Source organism: Callorhinchus milii, unplaced genomic scaffold (genome assembly GCF_018977255.1).
Source record: "Callorhinchus milii isolate IMCB2004 unplaced genomic scaffold, IMCB_Cmil_1.0 Scaffold24, whole genome shotgun sequence".
NCBI classification, from domain to species: Eukaryota; Metazoa; Chordata; class Chondrichthyes; order Chimaeriformes; family Callorhinchidae; genus Callorhinchus; species Callorhinchus milii.
Window position 1 is genome coordinate 5730791 of NW_024704765.1, and position 16061 is coordinate 5746851.

The window sequence follows — 16061 nt, forward strand, 5'->3', positions numbered from 1 at the left end:
GTTCATGTTGAGAAAAGTTCGAGACAGCAAAAATAAACTTCAGCGACTGAATCCCCCCCCCACCCCCCCGTGAAAAGTCTTTGGTCAGACGCCATCTGTTGCTGATGGCAGAAGCAATGATTGCTGAACACAACATGATTCCTCAGTGGTTTGGGGGTTGTCGGGGGTGGGGGTGGGGGTGGGGGGTGGGGGGGCCGGAAGGGGGAGAGTCTCCTCACAGGACCGTCTTCTAATTCCTGACTCTGCACAGCTGGGCCCCTCCACACCTCAGCGCGGGAGCTTCTCACATTCCCCCCGAATCAATCAGTGTCTCTCGTTCCTCGGAGCTCTTCGGCCGATACTGTAAAAACTGAGTGATTATCTGCAACGACTGCGTTCAGGAAAAGCATAAACTGTGTCAGAAAATCGCTGCGATCCAACACACAAACAAACAAACAAACAAACAAACAAACACACACACAAACAAATAAATACAAACAAACGCACAAACAAGACCAAACCAAACAGAAATGGCAGGTGGAATGTTAAAGATCCCCTCGGCGCGATTTGAAAAGAGTCTCTCCCGTTTGATGTCCAGGCTAAAGAAACTCCCTCTCCCGCCCCCCGCACCCCCCACCCCACCCCATCAGTGTCAAGCGCTTCCGCCCCCCCCCCAGCCCGTTTGAATGGTGCGGTGTAAATACAAGTTGTTGTCGTTGTTGTTGTTGAGTAAAAGGATACGACCAGATCCAGTGACATGGTGCCGAGGCTGCCGAGTAGCCAGGGCAGGTGGTTCAGGATGTAGCTGCCCTCGCCTTGGCCCCTGTCCGGGTTCATCAGCAGAACGCTCACTCCGTACGTGGCGTTGCCCAGGATGACGCAGACGAAGAGGAAACACGAGATGCCTTCTGTCGACTTCCGCTTAAACTGAGACCACATTTGTTTTTAAAAAAACACAAAAGATTTTTTTTGACAAAAAAACACCTCCCCCAAGTCTCTGGAATGCTTTGCCCCCCACCCCCCCCCCCCCACCACCTCGCTAGCCGTCTCTTCAAATCACCACCTGCTGACTTTCTTCTTTGACGGTACCTTGGGTCACCTCCCCTCCCGTTCCAGCTCCCCGTCAAACCCCCAACTGCTGTCGAGCGCTGGGGCCTCTGCCCCTATGAGGGGGTTATTGACCCTAACCCTAAGTTACTATTGTCCTGGTTGATTTTATAGAACAAGACAAACAGGAATTAAAAGCAGAAAACTGTTTGCTGACGTCCTTCTCTGCTTCCTTCCAAACTACTCCAGCATCCCCCCACCGCCCCCCCCCCTCACCCGGAGAGCATCCCCCACCCCCTGGAGAGCTTCCCCCCCCCCGGAAACTTACGTTTGTGAGGATCTGAGGAATCCTGGATGACAGGTACAGAACCGCGGAAATCGAGCCGATCGCCAACCCACAAATGTTTTTGGTGTCAATCTGCGGGTCAGAAGGTTCATCCATCAACAGCGTGAAGACAGACAGTGAACAGGGCAAACTAGTGTGGGCAATGGTGAGGGGAGGGGGGGCCCGGCAGGGGGTTTGGGGGGGGGAGGCCCGGCAGGGGGTTTGGGGGGGGGCAGGCAACACAATCGATAAGTAACAACCTCCCCACACACGCGCAAGCACGAAGGCACATACACACCCACACACGCACACACAGAGACCCACACACACACAGGCACATACACACAAACACACACAGGCACACACACGCGCACACACACAAGCACATACACACAAACCAATGTCCCACAAACAGCGATGGAGCGAGCGACCAATTTTATTTGGGGGATTGTCAGCCAGAGGATCTTTATCATCCACCTGAACAGGCAGACGGGACCTCGGTTTAACATCCCACCTAAAGGCCTGCAGACCATGTGTGTAGTGTGTGTGTAGCGTGTGTGTAGTGTGTAGCGTGTGTGATGTGTAGCGTGTGTGATGTGTAGCGTGTGTGTGGTGTGTAGCGTGTGTGTAGTGTGTAGCGTGTGTGTAGTGTGTAGCGTGTATGTAGTGTGTAGGATGTGTGTAGTGTATAGTGTGTAGCGTGTGTGTTGTGTGTAGCGTGTGTGTAGTGTACACTGGCCATTGGGAGTCTGGGATCAGTCGGAGGCCGTGGTAAGGTGAGCACTGACCTTGTTGGCAGAGGGAGAAGCCACGGCCAGGAGAGATCGCCTGAGCACCTTGGGGCTGTCCAGCCACACAGAGTCCACTTTGCCGCCAGGAATCAAGGAGATGGATCCCAGAATAGTGAACGTCACAGCGATATTGATCAGACCTTCATCTGCACACAAACAGGTTGTAGATTATCCCTTGGACCAGCCTCGCGACACAACCGAACATGCGGGTTTTCGAAACAAACACGGAATACTTGAACCGACGGCTCGGTCCACAAGAAATGTCAGATTTCAGCTTCCTATTGTTTCCCCCACGTTGGGGAAAAATGATTTCCCACCAGGTTAAAATGCGGGAAACCCTGGATTAATGCGGGGAAGTGATCAATATCTTACATTAGTTGAAACATTTTCACCCACAGTTCACCAGGTCATTGAGGAGGAGACCATCACAATTAAAAGGGAATAAGGTTGATATTTTTTAGTTCTGTTCCTGCACTAATAGCAGAGCGGTGAGGCCGAGGGGATTAAAATAAACTGTCTCCACTAGCTCACTCCTCCAGTTAGTTTCCAAAACAAGTTTCCCCCTTCGCTCCTCCCGTCCTGAAGGCATTAGACTTCTCTTTCCCTCCTGGATTTGTGTTGTCCACATTGTCACACGAAGATTGGCAACGCCAACCATTCTTAGGTCAGGGGAGTAGTTAGCAGTTAGTATAGGGTATAGGGCGCTCTGAGGGAACGGGAACAGTTGTGTAGAAGCTGCAGCTGTGTGTGTCAGGACAGCATCACTCACAATGTCTGTGTCGGTGCTTCATCTTGTAATACGTGAACATGCCAATCATCACCAGGTCTGCCAGGACATAGTACATTGCGGTGTACGTCTGCAAGAGAATCAACAGGAGCAAGGCTGTGAGCTGGTCTCTCCCACACGCACGCGCGTGTGCGTGTGTGCGTGTGTGTGGGTGGGTGTGTGGGGGTGGGGAGGGGGGAGTGAGGGTGGGTGGGAACGAACTGTAATTAAATCTGTTCCAATTAAGACCCAATCTTTTTGCTCACTGAGTCATGAACCAGCACAGCCCCTGTCTATGCTGAGTTGTGTGTGTGTGTGTGTGTGTGTCCCACCCCTTTCCCACCCCTCTGTGATGGCCTACAGTCCCACTGCCATTCCCACACCACTCCTTGCTAGCTCAAGGATTGCTACACCAACCTCTGCCTCCTCCACCCCCAACCATTGGCGGGTGAGTTTTCAGATACTTTACCCAACTCTCTGACGTCTCTCACTCTGCCTCGACCGCCCCTCCTCAACCCCCTATCCACCACACGTCACTACAAATCACTTTAAGAGTTTTGTCCTACATGTCAGGCTCTATGTATAAATTACGTGGTTGTTATTGTTGTTGTTGTTGATGATGATGATGATGATGATGATGATGATGGACGGATTTACCTGGATTGGAAGCTGGTCAGACAGGAAGGCACCAATCAGATTGCAGGAGTCGCCCCCCAGCCAACCCAACAGGAACCACAGCGACAAAGCTTGGTCCATATTTCCGGTCTTATAGGAGCTGTAATATTGGCTAAACAAACAGAGGCTTCAGTTAATCACAGGGCATTGAAATCTTAGTGAGCGCTAGAGTGTCACAGCACAAAAACACAGGCCGTTCTGCCCATCGCAGTCCTGTAGCTCAGTGGTTAGAGCTCTCGCCTCGCAAGCGAGAGGACCTGGGTTCGATTCACGGGCAGGGCGAAACCTTACGCAAGATCCCTTACTCCACACACGGCTCTGTTTACCCAGCAGTACATAGGAACCCAGTTGATAGTCGATTGGCAGATCACTTTTCCGGGGGTAATAATCCCTCAAAAAAAAATGGGGTCACTCAATACAAGACTGTTCGTGGAACGCTGTTGTGCGCATTTAGCTACCGGGTTTCGGTCACAAAATATACAGTCAATCCACTCTGTAATACATTCTGTGAAGCGCTATGAGACGTCTCAACGACATGTTAAGGCACTGTATCCATTGCAAGGATTAGTATTATTATTATTAACTCGCACCATCAGGACTTTTAACTTCCCACTTGGCAAACTCTATCCTATCCATGGAACACACACACACACCTCCTAGTTTTACTTCTTAAACGCAGATTCGCAGCACTCCGAGAAACAGTCCTGCATGAAGTATTTTGTATAAAGATGCAAATTGCTTTAACCAAACAAATCTCTATGCAGGGCAACAGGTCACGTAGATGCACAGTCATCAGGTTTTCAGTAAATGCGGTTTACTTAAATGCAAGGCAGGAAGAGGAAGGGAAAAGCTACAAACTTCAGTCATGAGGACAGACAAGGGCAGACTAATCTCGTGAAACCAGAATTAAATGGGAAGTAGATGCTAAATAGGAGCAATCAAATGATCTGTTCCCGTCACTTGCCGTTCTCACTCTATGATTATTACCCTCGCTTCTCCGGGGGCAATAATCCCTTCAAAAAAAATAAAATGATAAGTAAGTAATAATTTGGTTACTCGATCACGACTGTTTGTAGGACGCTGCTGTGCGCAATTGGCTACCAGTTTTACCCACAAAATGCAGTCAATTCACTTTACAGTCTATTCTGTGAAGCGCTTTGAGTCGTCTCGAAGATGTGATAAGGCGCTGTATCAAATGCCAGGATTATTATTATTATGTATCCCGGCGACATTTAGAAGAAGAAGCCACCATTTCACCACATTAATGTCACAGTAACATCAAGATGTCCCATCAGGCAAGAATTTCTCTGACTGGACCATTTAGAGAGATGCTGCTGAATATGTACATCTCACCCTGTTACACAACTGTAGCTGCAGTGAGTCAGAAACGTGAAGCAGAAATGTGAAGCAATTCACACAAAGAGCTGTTTACTGAGGAAATTCTGAACACATCAGCATTTTGTCCCATGTCTGCAGCCCGGAGCAGAGTGGAACCCACTGCCTCCAGAGGCTGTTAGTGAAACCATTCTTCACACGGAGGGGAGTGGGATGCAGAATTCTCTGCCACAACCACTCGTTGGAGCAATTGTTTGAAAGGGTAAATCCTTGAAGTGGAGGAGTATTACAAAGGAACAGAAGGATCAGCCTAGTTTGGCTCATGTGGAGAGAAACACAAGCAGAACATCGATGAGCCAAATGGGCTGTTTCTGTGCAGTGATTTGTAATTACAGGTTTGCACTTTACGGGGGGGGGGGGATATTTTTTCTGATGAACCGTCATACAGATGAACAGTTCTTCTGTATTGTCGGATGTGTTTTCCTTGAGGTGAGACATTAAACCAAGTTCCTGTCTGACTGTTCATGTGAACATCCCGCTGCACTATTCAAAAAGGGAAGAGTTTCCTTCCAGTGTCCTGACTATGAAACTTCCACATAAACCAGTTTGTGGAACATTGTGGAACATCAGTAAATTGGCTGCTGCGTTCACATTTTACAGTAAAATCCTGTGACACACTTTGAGACGTTTCGTTAACGAAATAAGACCCTGCATCAAAAACAAGGATTATTATTTATTATCAGACCTCTTCTCACTTAGGTGCTGAGCACGGAAACACAGCATCTAACTGCACACAACAGGTCCCACAAACAGACATGGATTGAGTAACTAAAATTGTTTTTCAAAAGGCATTACTACCCCCAGAAAGCAATCCAGCAATCGGCTAATAACCTGGTTCCTTACTTACTGCTAGGAAAAACAGAGACTGATTGAGTAATCCCCTGCTCTCTCCCCATAGTAAGGTGTCGCCCAGCCCGGGTCCTCTCACTTACGACCGAGCGTACCAACTAAAACACGGCAGAACTCCACGAATACTTGCACTCACGGTAAAGAAGAGATCATGAAGAAAATGATGGAGATCAAACCCAGGGCAACGCTGGCTAGATCCCTGCTATCTTCAGCACACTCGTGGAAAGCATCCCAGATGAGCCAGGAGCCGTTTGGGCAATCCACGGTGAAGTTTCCGTGTAACGAGAAGGCAGAACTGCGGGTGAGCCGGCTCCCAGGCATGATTCACCCTGCGATCGGTACCAGGGGCACGCTGGTGAGAAAGAGCAAAACAAAACGTGTGACAGAAACCGATAAGGAATAGGCTTTCATGGAAAATCACGTCGACAAATTGTGCTGCTTTCACACTTCCCCAAATCATCCAGTCATCAAAAGATTGTCCGCAAAACTGTGGCAACATCGCTTTATATAAAGTGACTTATCCCACAGCCCTGATCAACCCCACTCCCCCCACTCTCTCCCCATAGCCCTGATTAACCACACTCCCCCCACTCTCTCCCCATAGCCCTGATCAACCCCACTCCCCCCGCGCTCTCCCCATAGCCCTGATCAACCCCACTCCCCCGCGCTCTCTCCATAGCCCTGATCAACCCCACTCCCCCCGCGCTCTCCCCATAGCCCTGATCAACCACACTCCCCCCGCTCGCTCCCCATAGCCCTGATCATCCCCACTCCCCCCCCCCACCCATAGCCCTGATCATCCCCACTCCCCCTGCTCTCTCTCTCCATAGCCCTGATCAACCCCACTCCCCCGCTCTCTCCCCAGTCCTGATCAACCCCACTCCCTCCCCATAGCCCTGATCAACCCCACTCCCCCGCTCTCTCCCCACAGCCCTGATCAACCCCACTCCCCCATTCTCTCCCCACAGCCCTGATCAACCCCACTCCCCCGCTCTCTCCCCACAGCCCTGATCAACCTCACTCCCCGCTCCCTCCCCGAAGCCCTAATCAATACCATTCCCCACTCTCTCCCCACAGCCCTGATCAACCCCACTTCCCCCACTCGCTCCCCACAGCCCTGATTATCCCCACTCCCCCGCTCTCTCCCCACAGTCCTGATCAACCCCACTCCCTCCCCAGAGCCCTGATCAACCTCACTCCCCCCCCCCCATAGCCCTGATCATCCCCACTCCCCCGCTCTCTCCCCACAGTCCTGATCAACCCCACTCCCTCCCCATAGCCCTGATCAACCCCACTCCCCCACTCCCTCCCCACAGCCCTGATCAACCCCACTCCCCCACTCCCTCCCCACAGCCCTGATCAACCCCACTCCCCCACTCCCTCCCCACAGCCCTGATCAACCCCACTCCGTTATTATAATAAGACTTTACCATTGAGTAACTTAAGTTTGAAAAGGAAACACTTTAGCTGAGCAGCAGCAGCAGCAGCTGAGGGAGGGAGGGAGTGAGAGAGAGAGAGAGAGAGAGAGGGAGGGAGGGAAGGGGAGAGGGGAGGAGGGAGAGTGAGGGGGAGAGAGAGGGGGAGAGCCCCAGTGTGTCTGTGTTCTGTGGGGATGGCACCAGGAAGTGAGTGGGTCACATGACTCTCCAGCTGATCGCTGTGACCTCATCACTGCCCCGCCCCCTCCTCACAGCCCGGCCACGTGACCACAGCCACACCCTGACACAGGGACAGCCAGGAGGAGGCCATTCAGCCCCTCCAGCCTGTGCCGGTAGATCATGGCTGATGTGCGCCTCGACCGTGGACCGCAGCCCCCCCCCCCCCCCCATTACCCGCCCTCGCCCCGTGTTCGAACCACAACAACACAGCACCCCCACCCCCCAGGGGTAGGGTCCCGGGGGTGGGGCGGGGGTGTGACGGGGCCGGAGTCTGACCCCCGAGCCGGGGAGGGGGAGTAATAATCCCTTCAAAAAAAAAATCATTCGGTCACTTCAACCCACGGCTGTTCGTGGGGACGCGGCCCCCAAAACACACACAGTCACTACACTTGATGTGTGTGTGTGTGTCCCGTGAAGCGCTTTTGAGACGTCTCGACGACGTGATGAGGGTCTGCACCGACTGCCAGGATCATTACTGTAATATATTATATTATAGATGTGATGGTGATGGTGATGATGAAGCTGATGGTGATGATGATGATGAAGCTGATGGTGATGGTGGAGATGATGAAGCTGATGGTGATGATGATGAAGCTTATGGTGATGATGGTGATGAACTGATGGTGACGATGATGATGATGAAGCTGATGGTGATGAAGCTGATGGTGATGGTGAAGATGGTGATGAACTGATGGTGATGGTGATGGTGAAGCTGATGGTGATGGTGATGATGAAGCTGATGGTGATGGTGAAGATGGTGATGAACTGATGGTGATGATGATGATGAAGCTGATGGTGATGATGATGATGATGAAGCTGATGGTGATGATGATGAAGCTGATGGTGATGGTGAAGATGGTGATGAACTGATGGTGATGGTGATGATGAAGCTGATGGTGATGATGGTGATGATGAAGCTGATGGTGATGGTGATGAAGGTGATGGTGAAGATGATGATGGTGATGAAGGTGATGGTGAAGATGGTGATGAACTGATGGTGATGATGATGATGATGAAGCTGATGGTGATGGTGAAGATGGTGATGAACTGATGGTGATGATGATGATGAAGCTGATGGTGACGGTGAAGCTGATGACGCGGCCCGGGCGGTTGCTATGGTGACCCGCCGCTCGCTGCGGCCCCGCCCACTGGCCGCCATGTTGCTGCTGCGGCGGCTGCTGTACCTCGGGCTGCGGCTCCGGCCGGGCTTCCGGGCCCCGCGGCTGCCGGTGCCGGGGCCGTGTGTGCGGGCCCCGGGGGGAGCCCGCGACCCGCCCCGCTCCCGGTACCGCTATTACCGGGTGTCGGTGACCGGCCTGGCCGCCCGGTTGCGGGGGGGAGGCCGCGGCCTCCTGCTGGCCTTCGGCCTGGGCCTCGGGCTGGTGGAGCAGCGGCGGCGGGTGGAGGAGGAGGCGGGCAGCCGGGCGGCGGCGTGTGAGGAGGTCCGGGTAAGAGGAGCCGGGCCCCGGGGGGGGGGGGACACGGCCCCGGGGGGACACCGCCCTGGGGGGACGGGACACGGCCCCGGGGTCAGGGGTCACAGGCAATTAATTCCCCCTCAATAAATAATAATAATTGGGGGTCACTCCCCCCCCCCCCCCCGACCTGCGACAGTTTGTGGGGACGTCGGTCGCTGGGGGCGATGGGGCTGCCGGCCTCCGCGTGCACACGCACAGTCACTACACTCGACTGCCAAGCGCTTTTTCCCGGGACGTCCGGGCGGGAACGTTGACGGTCCAGCCCCCTCGGGCGGGGGCGGGGGGGTGGTGGGGGTGCGCTCTCCCGACCCCGACGCCCACCCGCCGCGGCCCCGAATGGCCCCCCTCCTGCTGCGCCCCGAAACCCCCCTCCCCCCGGGGTTGATTCCCTGACGAGCCCGCGGGGCGGGGCGGGGGTTAATCCGAAACTCACCCTTGACCGTTAAAATCCCTTTCTGTCTGTGTTTACCGGGATTAACCCCTCGCTCTTTCTCTCTACCCCCAACCCCCTCCCCAACGCCCGCTTTCTCCCCCAACCCCGAACTACCCCCCCCCCACCCCCACTTCTCCAGTTGCTGTTTAACGCCCAAAAAAAGAAATACCAAGACTTCCGCGGCTTGCGGGCGCACGGCTACCGGCTGGAGGATTACCTCATCGGGAAGCACATCGGGAAGGGCTGCAACGCCGCCGTGTACGAGGCCGCCATCCCCGGGGCAGGCCACCTGCCGCACGGGAGAACCGGGGCCGGGGAGGGTGGGAGCCCGGCACGGGGAGACTCCCGAGCAGTAGAGGGTGGGAGCCCGGCACGGGGAGACTCCGGAGCAGGAGAGGGTGGGAGCCCGGCACGGGGAGACTCCCGAGCAGTAGAGGGTGGGAGCCCGGCACGGGGAGACTCCCGAGCAGTAGAAGGTGGGAGCCCGGCACGGGGAGACTCCCAAGCAGTAGAGGATGGGAGCCCGGCACGGGGAGACTCCCGAGCAGGAGAAGGTGGGAGCCCGGCACGGGGAGACTCCCGAGCAGGAGAGGGTGGGAGCCCGGCACGGGGAGACTCCCGAGCAGTAGAGGGTGGGAGCCCGGCACGGGGAGACTCCGGAGCAGGAGAGGGTGAGAGTGTGGCACGGGATAGATCGAGTCGTCTGCAAGGAGAAACGGCACCAACTCAACCACAAAGTGAACTGAAGCAAAGTACCTGCTACCCACTGGCGGTGAAGATGCTTTGGAACTTAACCGTAAGTCACTCCCAGTCCAGCGGCTCTTGGTTGAATTATTGGGGTTGGTTTTACCTGGAGGGACAGGGACCCTCGTGTTGAGAGCGAAACAGGATAGGATTGACGTTCTTCTGGCAGGGAGTGATCATTGTGGAATGGCTCGTTCCAGAAAGCGAGGGGTTAGCTTGGTTCGTTTGTCTTGCGTTAATCTCTGGGGTCAGAAGGCTGTAGGTTCAAGCCCCCGCCTCAGGACTTCGAGCTTGCAGGTTAGGACGATGTTTCAACATCGTCCTAACCTGCTCTTGGGGAAAGCACCACATTGTTGCTGCGATACGAGAGATTAAACCAAGATCCTGCTGACACTAAAGATCCTGTGACACTATTGGGGAAAAAAACAAGGAGTTTCTCCCAGTGTTGGCCTCCCAGTAGATAAGATAGATTCATCTCATGGCTGTTTGTGGAACCTTGTGTGTAAATTGGCTGCCACTTTCCTGTGAATACACAATCACTGCCTTTGATAACAAATACAATGCAAAGCCCCGGCATTTTATGTTGCTTGAGATCTGTTCACTGTTCCTTTACAGGCAGACTCATCCTGTGATGCCATTCTGAGGACAATGGCCCAGGAGCTGGTCCCAGCCACTCCCAGCGCCTTAACCGGTGTGTTTGGAAAATCTGCTTCTACCGGGTTAGTCATGCTCTGCTTCCTAGTTATCTACAGACTGTGGCGGATTCACTCTGCACTGATTTATTGGTGACATTTTGTCTTATCTAATAGGGGAAGGGGAGAAATCAAGACACTTTTTTTTAGTCTCTTCTCTGTTCCAGTGAAAAATCTGGCATTGGCAGATCCACGAAAGATGGACAGACTGTGGCTGTGAAGTTTCTCCTGCAGCGTCGTTTGTGGCCTAATCTCTTGTGTTTGTGTTGATCAGCTCAGACATCCGTAAAAGAAAGAAGATGAAACCGCACCCAAACATTATCCAGGTCATTCGAGCATTCACAGCAACGTTCCTCTCTTGCCTGGAGCCTGGGTAGAGTATCCCGATGTCCTGCCGTCCAGAATTAATCCCAGAGGGATCGGACGCAACCGCACTCTCTTCCTGGTGATGAAGAAGTAAGTGTTTGGGCTTATTCCACACCTACGAGGTCTGCTGTTTCTTCAGGAAATGCAGGTTGAAGAATTATCTATGTTATCTTGTCTGCACTCTTACCATGGATGTCTGTACTATTGGCCCTGGCTTCATTGTTTGATGTCTTTGCTTCTCCAACTCTCTGCGAGTTTGACTCCTGAGGCAATTTTCCCATCTAGGTGCAACTCTGTTTTAAAATGGCTGGTGGGGGGGGGTTTCCAGCACCGAATTGATGAGAGATCTAACGCCTTTGTGCTTTGTGCACCAAGCTATCCCTGCACCTTGCGGCAGTACCTGAGCATCTCTGCCCCCAGTAGTCGCTGGGCCACACTGATGATCCTGCAGTTACTGGAGGGAGTGGACCATCTGGTTCAGCAAGGCATCGCACACAGAGACCTCAAATCGGATAACATCCTCGTGGAGTTTGATTCAGGTAATTGAAGCAAGAGGGGAAAAATCAGGTTATCCTTATATACAGTACATATATGGGCAGACACTTTCACAGCTGTAGGAAAGACAAGATACCAATGTTCTTCTGGAGACCATATTAAAGCTAATAATTTGGGGGAAGACCTGGCAAATGGGATTAATGGTTACCTCTCGCAGACAACCTCAAAATACTGAGGTGCGGAGGCAGCTTAAGCAGGCTTCTGTCTTCTGTGCTGTAAAATTCTGTTTCTCACTTGCACTTTTATAACACCTAGAACTTCGAAATCTCTCAAAGTGCTTTACAGTAATAACGTAGGTGTGGTGACTGTTTTTTGTGGACCAATGCAGCAGCTGTTTTGCGCAGAGCAAGGTCCCATACACAGCCTTGAGGTGATAGACCAATGTTGTCTGGAAGGTTGTTGGCCAGGGAGTGGGGAGGAATTCTCTTCTTTCAGATAGTGGAGGCCTGTAGGGCGAGTGAGTCCCACATTCCCACCGCCCTGTGTGTGAAGAAGTTTACGTGGATTAAACAGAATTGAATAATTTCAGGGGTAATCAATTTTTGCTTTCCTTCTCCGTGTAACAATTTGAATTGCTCTCCTCTCTTCACTCGACTCTGGTGGATTACAAGTGGGGTGCCCTCGGTTGGTGATCACAGACTTTGGCTGCTGCCTGGCAGATGAGAGGCTGGGAATGAAGCTTCCTTTTACCAACATGTATATCGACCGGGGAGGAAATGGCTGCTTGATGGCTCCAGAGGCAAGTGCTTATTAAATACCAAACAATAAAATAAACACTATTGTGCTTCTCAATAGTTTCTGTTTCTTGCAGGAGTTGCCCCCACATAAATAATTCCATCAATTTATGTACGTGTGTGTAACTGATGAACGAGAGAGAGAGAGAGAGAGAAACAGCAGTTTACATTTATACTGACCGAGTCACGAGAAACTCACAGACTGACATTAATTAGGAACGAAGTGAATATATTGTCTGAGACTTGCTTTGATCTGTCTCTGTCACGTACTGAGGGGATTTGTTGGTGTGTGTTTCAGGTGTCTGCAGCCAACCCTGGCCCCGGCAGGTCCATCAACTACAGTAAGTCGGACGCCTGGTCCGTGGGGGCTTTGGCCCATGAGATCCTAGGGCTGCCCAACCCCTTCTACAGACAAGGAGGAGGGCATCTGGAGAGCAGGCACTACCAGGAGACTCAGTTGCCAGCCCTGCCCGACTGCACTCCCCACCATGTGCAGTTTGTGATCACACTCCTGCTCCGTAGAGACCCCAAGAAGGTGAGTTACAGTAGCTAGAAAACCATCGGCCACAACAGCTTCTCACAGTGACTTCGGCCACCCGCCTACCTCCACCCTCCCTGCCCTCCAAACCTCCAGATCCCAACCCCCAGCTCGGGTCCAAATCCCTGACTGCCCATTGCCTTGGGACGTCCTTGTGACGTGAAAGACTCCGTGTAAATGTCCTGTGTTATTGTTGTCGTGAATGTCCAGTTGGCACTCGGGGTGTGCCCCAGCCTGTACCGTGGCCTTCAGGAGAGGAGAGAATGGGGAGCACAAAGCTAACCTGAAGAACTAACGGGAGTTTCATTTGATCTTTAAGCGGCCGACGGCTCGAGTTGCTGCTAACATGCTACACTTGCACCTGTGGGGGGCCGAGCTACTGACCCCTGCTCCGAGCAGCCTGGAACAGATGTTGTCCTGGCTCCGCTGCCAAACTCTGCTCACCTTTCTGCAAGTCGGGAGGAACCGCGACAGCCCGGTGGAGACCGAACTGAGGAGATGTTTCTTGGCGAATCTCAGCTTCGAGGAGATGGATGAGGCGATGGAGCTGCTGCTGCTGTGCGGAAACCGCAGCCAGTAACCGCAGCGCGGGGGTTAGTTAATAATCCGAGATTTGTAGGATAACCTTGCAGCTATTGTAGTGGGTCTGAATCTGAAACATCGCACTTTTAAACTTACTCTCAAATACTGAAGTGTGGAGTCGGAGCTTAAACAGCAGCAGCAGCAGGAGACAAAGAAATAACTTGCATTGTTCCTCGCTCCATTGACGTCAAGTCTCAAAGCACTTCAGTCATTACTAACAAATGTAGGTATTGTAGGCAAATGTAACAGACATAATAAATTAGTTGTTGCACTTACCTGCAAATGAACAGAGCATATAAGAGTATTACTATAACAACAACTTGCATTTATGTAGCGTCTTTCAAACAGGTGGAGCACCGGAAAGCGCTTCGAGAGATTTTGACGTGATAAGATGCTATAAAAATGCAGGTTCTGTCTTGTCTCGCTAATTGCACACAGTGGAGCAGTGAAACAGCCAAGGATGGAAAGATGTTTTGGAGAATTTCTTCGCTTAGAAAGTGATAGTGAGTCGTTGGCACACAAGTGTTTTGGCAGCACGTAACTAAACATGAGGCTTGGTCGCATGCGCACTTTAAAGTAAATTCAAGGTTAGGAGTTCAAGCTAGCAGCGTGTCTGAGCCACGCTGTAAGGGTTGCTGTGACAGTCAGGGATTTACACCAGCTTGGATCCAAATCCCTGACTGTCCAGCGCCATGGGACATCCTCCCAACGTGAAAGACGCTGTGTAAATGTAATGTGTGGTTGAAGGGGGAATGTTAAAGGGTTTGGGGGAGCAAGTAGGAGATTAGATTGGCTCCTTTGGGAAAACACACAGTGCACAATGGTCTGTTTCTTCATATAACTTTGTTAAATCTAACCAGAATGTGGTTCTTATTATTCTTCTTATTGCATATTGTGGACTTGGAATAGTTACGAAAGTTTTCAGTTTGGCTGCCTCTGTTAATATAATTTAAATAAATTTAGAGCGATTTTGAGCATTGCTGGTTTGAATCCTCGCCTCTTTTGCCTGTTCTGTGAGAAGGTCACAGTTTTACCACCACAATCAAATGCATAGATACTGATTTGATATAAACCTCAAGAACAGTTCCCAGCACACATTCACTGAATTCTGTTTGTTTATATTGGAAAGCTTTGATGCATGGTTGGTTAGAGCAGGTAATTCAGTTGTTAAACAATTGAAAGCAGTGGAAAGAGCAGGAAAATCAGTTCAAACATTGGAGTTAAAGTCCAGATAAATGATTATCATCAGTTGCAATAACAAGCAGCTTTGCCTCCAGTCTGGGGCAAGGTGGGTATTTATTGTGGGAGGGAGGAGCAAACTCCGTTCTCAGAAACTTTAAAAGCACACACAACACAGCAAATACAAAGCCAGCGAGCGAACTTGAGAGGTGCAGAGAACAGCGCAGAGTGGCTTAAAGAGCAAATCAAGTGCAAAGGAAGAATTCAGGACTTTCAGGTAAGTGACTGAATTACGTTGCTACTGCTGTACATCCTGCGATTGAAAGGCAGGTAAATTCAGAACGAAACTACATCAACACTATTTCAGTGAGCAAATAGTGTAGAACAGGCTCCCTCGATGGAGAGATGGTTGAAGCAGGAATTGTTGATTCTTACAAACACAGATTAGATAGTTTTAGGAATTAACGTTATGGGACATAGTACATATGTGCATGCGACCACCAGGAAGGTGACCTCGATGGACCTTGGTCTTTTTTCGCCCGGCATTTCTTATGTTCTTATGTACTAACATGCGGGATGATCCAGGGTTTTCTAACCTTTCCACATCCTTCATTGAATGATGTGGGTACGTGCCATGGTGAAAGTTTACGAAGCCAAAAAAAGTTTTGCAAAACTTTGCCAAAGAACTAAAGAATAAAAACACAGAGGAAGCGAGTTGAAACTTACAGGGTTTCAAGTAGAACTCTTCACAGTTCAAAGCTCTTCGCAGAATCGCCTGAGGTGACGTTTAGACACATAAAACTCTTTAAAAATGCAAATTTCTTTCTTATGTTGTATTTTTTATTCTTGCTAGTTGCTCCCGATAAATAGATGTAAGTCTCTATGAAAGTCCTTTTGTGCTGGAGGCCGAACTAGATAAACTAATGACCATTAGGACTTTTAGTTTGACACAGTCAACGGCAATGTTAGGAGTAAAGTCCTAATGGTGATTAGATTATATAAATCTTTAATGAGGTCTCAAAGCAACAACAACAAAATTACATGTGTATATGTGTATTTCAAGTCGGGAGGATGTCCCAAGGTGCTGGACAGTGTTTCGGACCTGAGCTGGGGTCGGGATTGGAGAGGGTGGAGGGTGGTGGGGGGGTGAAGTACCTGCCTTGTGACTTAGCTCTGAGGGTTTGCTGCATTAGAGAAGTCTCATTGAACTCATTCCGCCCACCCAATGCAGTCAAATCACTTTACAGTATAGCGTGTGAAGCGCTTTGATACGTC

General features: G+C 51.1%; 2 protein-coding genes across 2 annotated transcripts; one reads left to right on the top strand and one right to left on the bottom strand.

Moving 5' to 3' along the window:
- Positions 1-218: 218 nt before the first annotated feature.
- On the bottom strand, positions 219-7288 carry slc66a1 (solute carrier family 66 member 1). Its single transcript, XM_042343680.1, has 8 exons — positions 7258-7288; positions 5964-6179; positions 3566-3695; positions 2912-2999; positions 2140-2288; positions 1355-1444; positions 721-906; positions 219-361 (listed from the first exon to the last, which is right to left on the bottom strand). The coding sequence occupies exons 2-8, from the start codon at positions 6146-6148 to the stop codon at positions 284-286; spliced, it is 906 nt and encodes a 301-aa protein (XP_042199614.1). The 5' UTR covers positions 6149-6179; positions 7258-7288; the 3' UTR covers positions 219-283.
- Positions 7289-8600: 1312 nt separating this feature from the next.
- pink1 (PTEN induced kinase 1) lies at positions 8601-14586 on the top strand. The gene is given in 9 exon segments (XM_042343795.1): positions 8601-8933; positions 9536-10192; positions 10756-10859; positions 11107-11174; positions 11177-11288; positions 11574-11737; positions 12365-12492; positions 12786-13022; positions 13345-14586. Coding segments are annotated over 9 exon segments (2064 nt in total). The 3' UTR covers positions 13606-14586.
- The last annotated feature ends 1475 nt before the right edge of the window (positions 14587-16061 follow it).

What these genes read in the sequence shown, in the direction of transcription:
- slc66a1 (XM_042343680.1), bottom strand. Translation starts at nt 6,148, where the DNA reads ATGCCTGGGAGCCGGCTCACCCGCAGTTCTGCCTTCTCGTTACACGGA. An exon ending in TTCATGATCTCTTCTTTACC is followed by an intron (nt 3,696 to 5,963) that starts GTGAGTGCAAGT and finishes CTGTTTGTTTAG; the next exon opens with CCAATATTACAGCTCCTATA. An exon ending in CTGACCAGCTTCCAATCCAG is followed by an intron (nt 3,000 to 3,565) that starts GTAAATCCGTCC and finishes ATTCTCTTGCAG; the next exon opens with ACGTACACCGCAATGTACTA.